We start from the raw sequence: 13,194 nt of genomic DNA, 5'->3' as shown, positions 1-13,194 counted from the left end.
TACCAGCTCTAACGAGACTAATCAATTAAGATGGGGTATTAGCAGCGGGAGAAAAAAAAAAAACTTTTGTAGTGATAATCAGGATGGCCCATTTCAAACAGTTGACAAAAAGGTGTGAATAACAGTAGGGGGAAAAATTAGCATGAGGAAATAGTTTTTACTTTGTTTAATGACTCATCCACTCCCAGTCTGTATTCAAGCCTAATTAAATGGTGTCCAGTTTGCAAATTAATTACAGTTCTGCAGTTTTTTGTTGGAGTCTGTTTTTGAAGTTTTTTTGTTGAAGAATTGCCATTTTTAGGTCTGTAATTGGGTGACCAGGGAGGTTGAAGTGTTCTCCACCTGGTTTTTGAATGTTATAATTCTTGACATCTGATTTGTGTCCATTTATTCTTTTGCATAAAGACTGTCCGGTTTGGCCAGTGTACATGACAGAGGGGCATTGCTGGCACATGATGGCATATATCACATTGGTAGATGCGCAGGTGAATGAGCCTCTGATAGTGTGGCTGATGTGATTAGGTCCTATAATGGTGTCCCTTGAATAGATATGTGGACAGAGTTGGCAACGGGCTTTGTTGCAAGGATAGGTTCCTAGGTTAGTGTTTTTGTTGTGTGGAACCTATCCTTGCAACATAGCCCATTGCCAACTCTGTCCACATATCTAGGACCTAATCACATCAGCCACACCATCAGAGGCTTGTATTTTAAGGATTGCATCCTTGCAAAAGATTTTCTTCACAGAGTAATGATTGTTATTTTAAAGATTAAAAAGGCTCCTTGTATTTAAGGTATGCAGTGCAGTTGTAGCCATGTCAGTCCCAGGATATTAGAGTGACAAGGTGGGTGAGGGTAATATCTTTTATTGGACCAACTTCTGTTGGTGAGAGAGACAAGCTTTCAAGCCAAATAGAGCTCATCATCAGCTCTGGGAAAGATACTTTAAGCATCACAGCTAAATGCAAGATCTGGCCACAGCACTCTTACTGAAGGAATATCTGGACTCATAGAAACCATCCTCAAACCACTCACCACACAAAGGACTAGCTTCCTTTTGACAACATTGACTTCCTCCACAAACTCCGCAACATTAACAACCTGCCTCAGAACATCCTTGCCACCATAGATGTCACTTCCCTAAACACCAGTATCCCTCACAATAACAGTATAACTGCCTGCCTCAAATATTTACAAGACAACAGACAACCCTCAGATATTCACCCCCAAGCTCATTGCCAAATTCATCAATTTCATCCTCACCCATAACAATGTTTTACATTCAACAGCAAACATTTTGTCCAAACCATGGGAACTAGGATGACTCCCCAGTATGCCAACTTCTTCATGGGCCATCTTGAAGATTTCCTGGCCAAAGCACCACAAAACCAGTGGTAAAGCTGAGATACATGAATGATATTTTCATCCTCTGGACAGATGGTTTAAATTCCCTCACAGATTTCCAGCACCTGACAACCACATCTTCAACAACTACCACCTCACCATTACACTCTCTGGAACACTCCTACACTAACATCAGCTTCCTGGACATCATAATCAGCTTCAACAATGGGACTCTACAGACAACTATATACAAGGAATCCACAGATCACCACACCTACCTTCATTGATCCAGTAAGCACCCCAGCCACATCAAGAAATCTGTTATCTACAGCCAGGCACTCAGACACCTCAGAATATGCTCCAAGGGGAATCCCCCCAACCTCTCCAAGCTCATCATCAGAAGCAAGCTCCCCCAAGACACACCAACTCAATGCAGTGCCAGAACAACAGATGTAAAACCTGCAGACATATGATCAGCATCCCCCACAATACCCCTTTCAAGATCCATGGATCCTACACTATGCCTATCATAACATTTGGAATACCTGGTCTAGTGCACTAAATGCCCCATGACAATTATGTGGGTGAAACCAGAAAATCACTACACCCTTGAATAAGCTCACACAGGAAAATGATAAAAGACAAAAACACCCTATCACCTGTAGGCAAACACTTTTCACAAGCAATCACTCTATATCTGACCTATCAAAGGAAACCTGCGCAGTACTTTCAAAAGACAAACCAGACACATTAAATTTCTTAACTCTGCTAGACACTAAAAATCATGGACTGAACAGAGACACTGGATTTATGGCTTATTACAACAGACTGTAACCCATGAATCCTCCCCCCTCCTTTTTGTCCTATGACTGCAGCAGTGTTAACAGACCTCTCTACTTTGAATGGTCCCTTAGAATATGTGCTAATATTCAAGTGGATCCCCCACACACACACCCCAGTGTAGACCAGGGCTAAGTGAGAGAGTACCTAGTCCCTATTGTTATGCAGAAAAGAAATAGGCGGAAGAGATGGCCATATTGTTCTCCCATAGGACTCATGGAAGATAACGTGCCTAATCCTACCCTTTCAACACAGAATAAACCAGATACAAGCACAGCACTTTGTTGTTTACAGAGTAAAGGAGAGAGCATAAATTTGTCTCCACACCTAATAACCTCATTCACAGCTGGGAAGAAGACAAGATGGCATGCTCCCTTAGCCAAAATGATTCACCATCCTCAGTTATATTGGTAATTCTCTCCCACACAGTAAATACACATGAAAAGTGTTGATTTGACTTGGAATATCTACAAGGCACAATTTCTGGCAGTGGAAGAAAGTACTGTACATTTCTAAATTACCTAATCAAGCAGATATTCCATTTTTTAAAACACTTGTTAGTTTTTTAAATAAAGACATCGATCCCTCAGGATTGGAAACTCTATGATTTCTACAGGGAAAACAAATATTTGGCCTGCTGTGGTTTGGCATAGGAAGCTAACATTGTTCACTAAATGTGTTTACTTTACTTCGTATCTATTTTGTCTAGACTTGTGATGTATTATTTGAGAGTGTGTTGAAATCTCTTACATTTAAAATGTTAAGCACCCTGGAAGTCAGTGAAAGTTCCCCTAGAATAAACAATAAAAGTGTGTAACCACTCAACTCTAAAGACTATATAGAGCATTTTATTTAAAACCTTATGAACTGCCATATTTCTATAGCCTTATGCATATGTAAAGAATATACATATCCACACAGTACGAACTTACAGTTTTAATGAGTATAGTTTACGGTGTGATGTCACGCCCGTAAAATTGAACTATTTATTTTGAAGAAAAAGAGGGCAGGAGCTTTATATATCATCCTGTATTGTGAAAGCATCATCCATGGTTCGTATACAGTAGAACCTCAGAGTTACGAACACCTCGGGAATGAAGGTTGTTCGTAACTCTGAAATGTTCATAACTCTGAACAAAACGTTGTGGTTGTTCTTTCAAAAGTTTACAACTGAACATTGACTTAATACAGCATTGAAACTTTACTATGCAGAAGGAAAATGCTGCTTTCCCTTTATTTTTGTAGTAGTTTAGGTTTAACAGAGTAATGTACTGTAATTGCTTTTGTGGGGAGGGGGTGTCTGCTGCTGCCTGATTGCGTACTTTCGGTTCCAAATGGGGTGTGTGGTTGACTGGTCAGTTCGTAACTCTGAGGTTCTACTGTATAGCATTATAGGTTTATTTCACAGAGTGGCTCCCAAATTATGGTTTGGGGTGGGTGAGGGTCAAGTGGGCCACTGATGATGAGAGAACACTTCTTTGTTTCCATCGCCTAGTTAATTATGGAGGGAGAATGCTTGAATATAGGAAGAGAAATTAACAATGTACTACCTTTGTGTATCCTAAAAATTACATTTTGACAGTTGGGTCTGACCCATTGAAATACTCAGCACTCACAATTCCCTCAACTTGAGTGAGATTTGTAGGTGTTTAACACCTCGCAGTTTCAGGCCTTCTGTTAGATACTTTTGTGTTCAAAAGATGGAGTACAGATATCAGATATCATCTGATTCTGGCCACCTCTCTGTCAGCATGCTAAGGCTGGAAATTAATGTTTTTACAAACAGCAGTAAATACTTTTTTTTTTCTTTTTTATTAGGGTTTGGGACTTGGAAGGAAATCAAAAGGCTTATTTTGTTCTACGTTCCCCTGGAATGAGTGTGTGCTGGCATCCTGAGGAGGCTTTTAAGGTTGTACTTCGCAGCTTATTTTTCTTAAATCAGTATGTAAATGTGTGTCGCTTTCCTAAACTATAAAATTTTGAAGCTATAGTATGATGAGTTCGCTGTAGAAGCACATTCTGTATTATTCTTCGTTATCAGCAGAGTCTATAATTTGACTGGTTCTTTTTCGAGTAGTGTCCCTATGGGTGCTCCACTGTAAGTGTGTCTGTGTCCCTGCGATGCTGATCAGAGAACTTTGGTAGCAGTCTCCGTCCGGACCGGTGGAAGCTTCCTGAAAGTGCGGGGGCCACCGGCACCCAAACTGTGGCCCTGCCCCCTTATGCCACCCCTTCTTCCTGAGGCCCTGCCCTCATGCTGCCCTTTCTCTCCAAGGCCATGCCCTTGCGCTGGCCCTTTTCTCTGAGGCTCCATCCCATGCTCGCTCTTCTCCACCCTCCCACCCCTTGCTTGCCCTTACAACTGATAAAAAGTGATGGGGCTGTGGCCCCCAGCCCTGCCTGTTCCGGCACCTCTGGTATCCGTTCAGCCCGCACATGCACTCCTCCATGCCTACCACGAGGCTAGCTAGCATGCACAGGTGATCCCTCCTCAGTTCCTTCTCAGCAGCTCCTGGCTAGAGATGACACTATAGCTGTCAGTTCCTGGATTGTTAACTCGCTTAGAATTGCTAATTGTAGCTTCTGTTAAAGCCTCTTTTTCTTTATTTGCTTCATTTACATTTTATTTTGGCCATTGCCTTTTTTAAAAAAAAAGAAGAAAAGAAGAGGACTTTGTCTTCTGCTAACCACTGTTGGGAGGTCCTCACTGGACAAGAGTATGCCCGGCTCCCCAGGCTTCAAAAATTGCCTTAGTTCTAAGGAATCTATTCCAGTGTCTGACGGACACTCGCAGTGTGTTCGCTGCCTGGGAGAGAAACACATTCCTCAGAAATGTGGCTTGTATCAACAACTGAAGCCCAGATTCAGGAAAGATAGAGAACTGAGGCTCAAACTCCTACTCATGCAGTCAGCCCTTCAACCTCTGGAGTCCCAGCAGGAGCCTTTACGGCAACCCTCTACTTCGAAGGGAGGTGAGCCCAGGGAGACGCCTGCGAGCTACTCACATAAAGCCTCTAGGAAAGGGGGATAATCTAGTGATACTTTCTGTAGCTGTTGTCGCTTTTGTGTTAGCCTAAATAAATAGCCTGGGATTTTAATTAATTTTGATTTCTCAACACGCCTTCCACATTCTCTTCCACATTTGGGGAGAGGTTCAGATCTCCTATCTGAGGTCTCTCTTTAATGGAGCACAAAATCCACGAAGTGGCTGTCACATCATTCCATTCTCCATTGGAAGGTTTCTGAGTATTTGCTCATGCTGCAACTTCCAGATTTATCATTCCCAAATGTCAGAGAGAGAATGCCAACTTGGGATTTGAACTTAGCTCTTAATTCTCTTATGAAACTTCCGTTTGAGCCACTAGCTACTTGTTTGCTTTTAAAACTTTCCATGGAAACTATCTTTCTAGTGGCAGTCACCTCAGCTCAAAGAGTTTGTGAATTAGGGGCTTTGGTGGCTGACCTGCCTTATCCTGACTTTGAGGTAAAGGTATACCTCAGACCATATCAATGATCCTACCAAGTCGTTTCTGACTTCCATATCAATTAGACTGTTCATCAGCTAGTTTTCCCCATCAGAATAAGGAGGATGCTGCCTTTCATGCTCTTGACATTAGGAGAGTGCTAGTATATATTGGATGGTACTAAATCTTTTAGAGTCTCTCTGAGACTAACTGTGTCTGTCACAGAGCTAGCAGAATGCCAGTGTCCACCCAGAAATTTTCTGGTGGGTTTCTGGCTGCATCCTATCCTGTTATGGAGCTTCTAATGTGCCGTGTCCATCTAAGGTCATAGCTAACTCTATCAGATCTCAGTCTACATCTGTTCCCCTATTAAAAGATGTTCCTGTAGTGGAAAGCTGCTACGTGAGTCTTTGTTCACACCGTCTTGAGACACTATGCCTTGGTGCATACCTGTAGACCAGATGCTGCCTTCAGTTCTGCAATCAGTTCTAGGCCAGATTCTGAAGTTCCCATCTCCTTTAGAGGGTACTGCTTGAGAGTCACCTGAAGTGGAGCACCCATAGAGGCACTACTCAAAGAAGGAGAGATTACCTACCCTTGTGCACTAAATGGAGTTCTTTGAGATGTTTCGCCCCTATGGATGCTCCACTATCTGCCCTTCCTTCCCCTTTGCTTCAGAGTCTCATCTTTATGGGGCTTTTGCAGTAGAGAAGGAACTGTGTGCAGGTCATCCATCACAGCCCTGTAATCCCTTTGTATGGGTCACAAGAGTTGCTAGAGCACATGTGTGAACCAAACGAGCACCACTATTGAAAATCTTCAATCAAAGACACATGCGCACCTCAAGTGGAACACCCACAGAGGTGTACATCTTGAAGAACTCCAGTAACTGTACACGGTTAGTAACCTCTGCTTCCGAGCGCTGATAACATTTCTCTTATGTCCAGCCTCAGTTCCCACATAGAATGACTTTGGTGTTCCCTGATCATTATGAAGCAGATCACACCGTATAATTCAAATCACTGTATTTGTGGTATTTATAGGGCAGTTGATTAATCGCAGGTAACTCATGCGATTTTAATTCAAAAAAATTAATTGCGATTAAAAAATTGTGTTTCATTGCATTGTTAAATAATAGAATACCAATTGAAATTTATTCAATATTTTTGGATGTTTTTCTACATTTTCAAATATATTGATTTTAATTACAACACAGAATACAAAGTGTACAGTGCTCGCTTTATATTATTTTTTTATTACAAATATTTTCATTGTAAAAATGATACACAAAGGAAATAGTATTTTTCAGTTCACCTCATACAAGTTTTGAAGTGCAATCTCTTTATCATGAAGTACAACTTACAAATGTAGATTATTTTTTTTGTTTGTAACATAACTGCATTCAAAAACAAAACAATGTAAAACTTTAGAACCTATAAGTCCATTCTGTCCTACTTCTTGTTCAGCCAATCACTAAGACAAACAAGTTTGTTACTTTACGGGAGATAATGCTGCCCTCTTCTTATTTATAATGTCACCTGAAAGTGAGAACAGGTGTTTGCATGGCATTTTTGTAGCTGGCATTGCAAGGTATTTACATGCCAGATATGCTAAACATTTGTATGCCCCTTCATGCTTCAGCCACCATTCCACATGATTAAACCACTGCTGTGCGTACATGGAAAAGCCTATAGTGCATCATGCGTAGCATGTGAATTGATATATGTCAGTTAGTTATATTAACTGACATTTATATTTTCTCCAAAACCTACCCATCTCATAGAAAATTAAATACCAGTGGCTGGGTTGTCGTTTTGTTTTAATTGTTGCCAGAATGTTAACATACGTGACCACTTTTCACCCCAAAAAGCTAGGTGTCACACCTTCCGTTCCTGTTAATGCTTTGTTGCAGGAACACTTGGTTTGCTGTGCAGTAATAAAGATTTAAATTATGGCCAATTACAAAGAATACAGTCTACAAAAGTTTGAGTAAAATCTATCTGTTGTTTTCTTTTGCAGTTGATGGTAGCAGAGAAGAATGGAACAATACGATTCTACGATCTCATTACTCAACAGGCCATTCTGTCTCTCCAGTGTGAACAAATGCCATTGATGTCTGCACATTGGTGTTTAAGAAACACCCTTAAAATTGGAGCAGTTGCTGGAAACGATTGGTTAATCTGGGATATTACTCGCTCCAGGTATCGTTGTCAAACTGGAGAAGACTTCCCCACACCATCTCTTCCATTTGCATGATTAGGGATATTTTTGATAATGTTTTACTTAGCTAAGTAGAACTTCATTATAGGTATAGCCAGTGCTTAAGGCCCCAGTTTGGTGAAGCTTTTAAGCACATGCTTAGCTAAATGGAAGTGAACTGGGGCTTTAGTATCTAGCGTTTCTATAGTAAACCACTCCCACTCTCTTCTCCAGGGAATTTATGACTTTACCATTATCATTTGCAAACAAATTCTTATCATGATTTCTTTTTAAATATTGTATAATGCATTATTTGTTACTTCACCTAAATTGCTGTTACAATTGAAATGTTGGTGGAATTGAATTTAGTCTAGTGATGAGCTGAGGGAGAAAGTAGGGGTTTAGAAAGGATTAAGAGAGTTTCCTCAGGCTCTTCTCTCTCCCCCCCCCCCCGCTTCTTTTCCCTCCCTCTTCCCTGATATGTTTTCCCTTTCTTTCCTTCCTCTTCCCACTCAGCATCTGGCCTACCCATCCTTTCAGCTGAGTAGGGTGTGACCTAATTGGGCCTGTCTGATCTCAAGAATGATATAAGCCTCCCCTCCCCTGCCATCCAGTCCATTCACATGTTACACTATTTTTTAAACATATATTTTACTATAAGTGTTAGGACTGTAGCAACTTCTGATTGTACCAAAAGCAAAGTTCTTTTACACAATTAAAATTCTGAAAATAGAGAATAAATGGAAAACATGTTTAAGATTTAGAAGATGACAATTCCTTTTGAACTTTTATTTGAAAATTGAACTTTACGGGCCAAATCATGCCATCCTCATTCAGGATGGTGAGCATTGACTTCAGTGACCGTATTCATTGACTTCAGTGAGACTACTTGTGCAAGTAAGGCCCTGATCAGTTAAACGGGACTACTTACAGATCACAAAGTTAAACATATGAATTCGATTTTGCAGAATCTGGGCCCAAGTTGTTATGTTTCAGGAGTGTGCTGTGCCTTTGACCTTTCCAGCAGCACCTCTTTCAAGTGATAGGCCTACACCTACACTTTTAGAGTAAAATGCCACAACTTGCCCCACTTTTAGATTGGATCACTGGTCTTGTTCATCCATTACATTATCTCACCAGAATCAACTGGCTTTGGCCCCTGCTATCAACTTCTCTCCAGGAGCTGTAACCAGCTTGTAAACAGAGTGACAGAGAACAGCTCCTTCAAAACAAAATATTATTCATTAATCTATAGAATATGACAAATAGAGAGAAAAGGGTTAAATCAACAAATGTCTAAGCACATATTGTCTTGCATAAATATAACATTTGCTTCATACAAGTTGGTAGGCCTTGGGTTCTCGACCTCCCGCCCATTCTCCTGGGTACCATGTTACAGTCTTATTTTCTTCAGATCCTTAGTCTCCCCAGAGGCTCAGCTTTTAAACAAGGAACTTGAAAGTGGTTAAGAGCTCCCATTTTAGTTTGTATGGTCTCCTTAGATTCAATTGATTTTTTTTTTTTAAAGACACATTAGATTTTCTTCACCTCATAGTGTCACTACAGGGCATAATTACAGCCCTTCGAGGGATGCCAGCATTCTTTCACCCCTTTAATCAATCTTTTGCATTGCACTTTTTATCAAACTGCCCTCGACCAACACAACCAACTACTCTATGAAACCATCTCTATGTATGGTAGAGGAGGAAAATAATCTGGTTAAAGGGGAGCATGCAGAAATGGTGACAGTGTGGCAGAATTAAGGTTGGAGTGCATGGTCTGTTGCGCATGGTAATTGTGGTAATGGGGTGTGCTTGTGTGTGGAGGGCCAGGGGAGGTGTATTCTTAGGTGGCTGAACTTTTCACTTTCTTGCTTCTCTATTTTATATCCGGCATGATGTACATGTAGCAACCCAAACTACTTCACAGCATGTTTTTTTGTATATTAATCATATTGAGGCCTCTTCTAGGGCAGTGCTTCTCAAGCTCTCTGATGTGGGGGACCAGCAATATTTTTTCCCCAATGTGCACGCAGACCAGAAGCCAATGGCTCCGGTCCACAGACCACCACTTTGAGTACCACTGTTCTAGGGTATAGGCACTAATATGTGTCGAATACAGAACTAGGAAAATCTTTTCGTTTCTGTGACAAACTACAGCCACCATCCACAAGACAAATTCGGTAAGGCCTGAAGAAAATTGTTAAAAACTAAAAACTAATTTTTAAGAGCTATAGCAGCTTTCATCTTTTTCCCCCTCCCTCTCATCCAGCTATACTACTATAACCTGTCAAAACTCACATGTGGAAAACAATATGAGACATGGCCTGTTGTCAAAAGAATTTTTATCTGTCAGTAGATGTTTTCTCACCCCACAACTTGAACCGGCTGCTCTTTTAAATGATCTGTACTTTCTGTCCTTGTGATATGAAGTGAAGTGTATCATTTCCTATAATTTTGTGGAATGGATGCTTAATCAAAATGTCTTTTTTTATAGTTATCCACAGGATAAGAGACCTGTCCATGTGGATCGAGCCAGATTATTCAGGTATAGTTTGGGGGAAGGGGTTTATAGTAAATTAATTTGAAGAAAAATTATATTAGTAGCCTGTTTAATTTTAAAAACCTCATTTTAGCAAGGTTATTTATTGTTTTCAGTGATGCCTACAGTGTGTTGCATCTTGTAGTACAGCAATGTTACAAAGTGAAAGAATGTAACAATTTGTATGTTGCTAATCCGTGGGGCTATACACAAGTGCAGGGGTCTGCCTGTATGTACACAACTGTGGGATTGGGCTCCCAGTTCCTTCCAGTGTTCATGTCTTCTTTCCATCAATAGATGGTTAGCTTTTAGATAGCTCCATCCTGCAAGATTCTAATCTCAGTGGGAGTTGAAAGTGATTAGGACTTGGCAGGATAGGGTCCTTAACATATAACACATTCATTAATTCATTTTGAATTCATGTAGATAGGACTGAATGGGGCGTGTCTTAAATATAAATATTACTCTGTGCATGTATTTCACAGGTTTCAGCAGAATTTAGGATGGCTTTACGCAATATTTAATTGCAGACAAAATATCAGATTTGCATATGCTCATGATGCTATAACACGTATTTAAAAGCACCTTGGATTTATTCATAGGTGGTCCAGAGTGAATGAAAATTTGTTTGCAACCACTGGCTATCCAGGAAAGATGACTTGCCAGCTTCTAGTTCATCATTTAGGACACCCTCAGGTAAAATTATACAATTCTATGTTTTGGGTTGGTTCAGTCTATTTTCTTTAAATCCATGTATAAACAGCTATACCTTTAAAAGTTCATCAAGATCATGTAGAAACTGCTACTATGTCGTCTTTTTCCATGCCAAAAGTTACCAGAGAAAAATTTTAGAATACTCTCAACTCTGCGTTTAGCACTTTTTTTCTGCCTTTTTTTAGTTATAATAAAGCTAAATCTGGGGGTTCTGATACTTCATTATGTTTAAAATAAGCTTATTTACAATTCCTGGTGTTCTGGAAATATGTACAAATAAAATGTATGCAATTTACAAGGAGGGACTGTCTTTTTTGTCTTTTAATCACCATGGACATCTCCACTCCAAGTAATACTGACAGAATCATCATTAGTGATATTAAAGACTCAGGAATAAATTGGACAATCATAGTTAATAAATGCAATCAGATGATTAACTGTGGTGGCTTTTTGTCACATCTATATGATTGAACTGATTACCAAGTTGAGGCTGGAGAAATACTATCCCAGGGTATAATATTGGAAAGGATGGTAGGAGAAGAATAAGTTGTGCCTTTGAAGCCCTAAGCAAGGATCATCAGTCAAATCAAGTGGGCGTATGCCACGTACTGTTTTTTTGTACAGTTGCAAGAGGAAAGAGAATCTGTTGATCTTTGTTCTTTCCATCATTTGTCTCTGTTTTTTCACATGCAAGCATTAAGAGTGTTCAGAATCTTAGAAAATATTAATTGTATCTGCTTTATTAAGGCAACTTGAATCATACCACTTTTGAGTTGTACCTTGCAGAATGCAAATAAAAACTAAATAACCTATAAGAAATCCTACAGTATTTTGTAATTCAAATATATTCCAATTCTCTAATAGCACAGAGGAAAGGAGGTTTCATATTAGGCAGATTTTCATTGTCTTGGGCACAGAAAGCATACTATTTTCAAACATACTAATTGAAACCTTGAATAACAGCATATATAAAATAACAGATTTTACTAAAATCATCTGGGGTATGGAGACAGCCTTTGTAGAAACTCTGCAAAGATTCAATTCCATCACTTGTAGAACATTTTGCAATATTGTATTTTAACAATATGGGTACAATAGCTGATAGAAAAAGATAGTAGGCAGTGAGACTTTTAATTTAAATACCCTTTCCTTTTTTTTCTTTTTCTTTTTTTTTTTCACGTTTTAGTTGCCTGTTGAACTTTGTGGTTGCATATTTAGCTCTGGTTTAGTAAATATCTGTATGATATGTTGGAAAAAAATGTCCTTTTTTATTTTTTTGTAGCCCATTCTTCTTGGCTCTGCAGCTGTAGGATCTGGCTTGACCTGGCATAGGACTCTTCCATTATGTGCAGTTGGCGGAGATCATAAACTTTTCTTTTGGGTGACAGAAATGTAAAATAAATGTCTGCTCTGATTATTAAATTCTCAAATATTGTCCCTTTTTGTAGTAAAAAGTGACTAGATTTCTTTCATTCTTGTATATTAATATTTATTGGAACAAGAATAAAATAACCAAAACACATGAAACTCAAGTTGAATCCCTTTTGCTTGTTTTTAGATGACAATTGTAACAAGATTTGTTAAAGCAGATACTATATTTCAGATAGTTTGGTGTGACTTTCGTAATAAAACATAAGTATCTTTTTTCACAATATTTGTTGATGAGATGTTTTTTAAACAACCTTCCTTAGACCAGTGGTTTTCAAACTTTTTTTCTGGGGACCCAGTTGAAGAAAATTGTTGATGCCCGCAACCCAAGGGAGCTGGGGATGAACGCTGTGGAAGGGGGCTCTGAGCAGGGGGTTGGGATGTGGGAGGGGGTCAAGGTTCTGGGCTGGGGGTGTAGGCTCTGGGGTGGGGCCAGGGATGAGGGGTTTGGGATGCAGGAAGGGGTTCCTAGTTTGGGGGAGGCTCAGGGCTGAGGCAGGGGGTTGGGATGTGGGAGAGGGTCAGGGTTCTGAGCTGCAGCTGAGGGGGTTGGGGTGCAGGAGGGGCTCTGGGTTTGGGGGGCCTCAGGGCTAGGGCAGGGGTACAGACACGGACTTACCTCTAGCGGCTCAGCAGCATGACTGGGTGCACCGCAGACTGCGCTGCA

At 40.1% G+C, this 13,194-nt stretch overlaps 1 protein-coding gene across 5 annotated transcripts in view; it reads left to right on the top strand.

Moving 5' to 3' along the window:
- NUP37 (nucleoporin 37) overlaps window positions 1-12,751 on the top strand; it is a 31,695-nt gene extending 18,944 nt beyond the window's left edge. For all 5 annotated transcript variants that reach the window (XM_038398767.2, XM_043519225.1, XM_038398776.2 and 2 more), the window contains 5 exons: window positions 4,000-4,090; window positions 7,665-7,846; window positions 10,341-10,391; window positions 10,988-11,081; window positions 12,382-12,751. In XM_038398767.2, coding sequence (XP_038254695.1) covers window positions 4,000-4,090; window positions 7,665-7,846; window positions 10,341-10,391; window positions 10,988-11,081; window positions 12,382-12,495 — 532 coding nt within the window. In that variant the 3' untranslated portion in view covers window positions 12,496-12,751. The remainder of the gene's footprint in view (window positions 1-3,999; window positions 4,091-7,664; window positions 7,847-10,340; window positions 10,392-10,987; window positions 11,082-12,381) is intronic.
- Window positions 12,752-13,194: the final 443 nt, after the last annotated feature.

This window comes from Dermochelys coriacea, chromosome 1, assembly GCF_009764565.3.
Source record: "Dermochelys coriacea isolate rDerCor1 chromosome 1, rDerCor1.pri.v4, whole genome shotgun sequence".
NCBI classification, from domain to species: Eukaryota; Metazoa; Chordata; order Testudines; family Dermochelyidae; genus Dermochelys; species Dermochelys coriacea.
The sequence above is the reverse complement of the archived record's forward strand: the minus strand, read 5'-3'. Positions and strand labels throughout refer to the sequence as shown.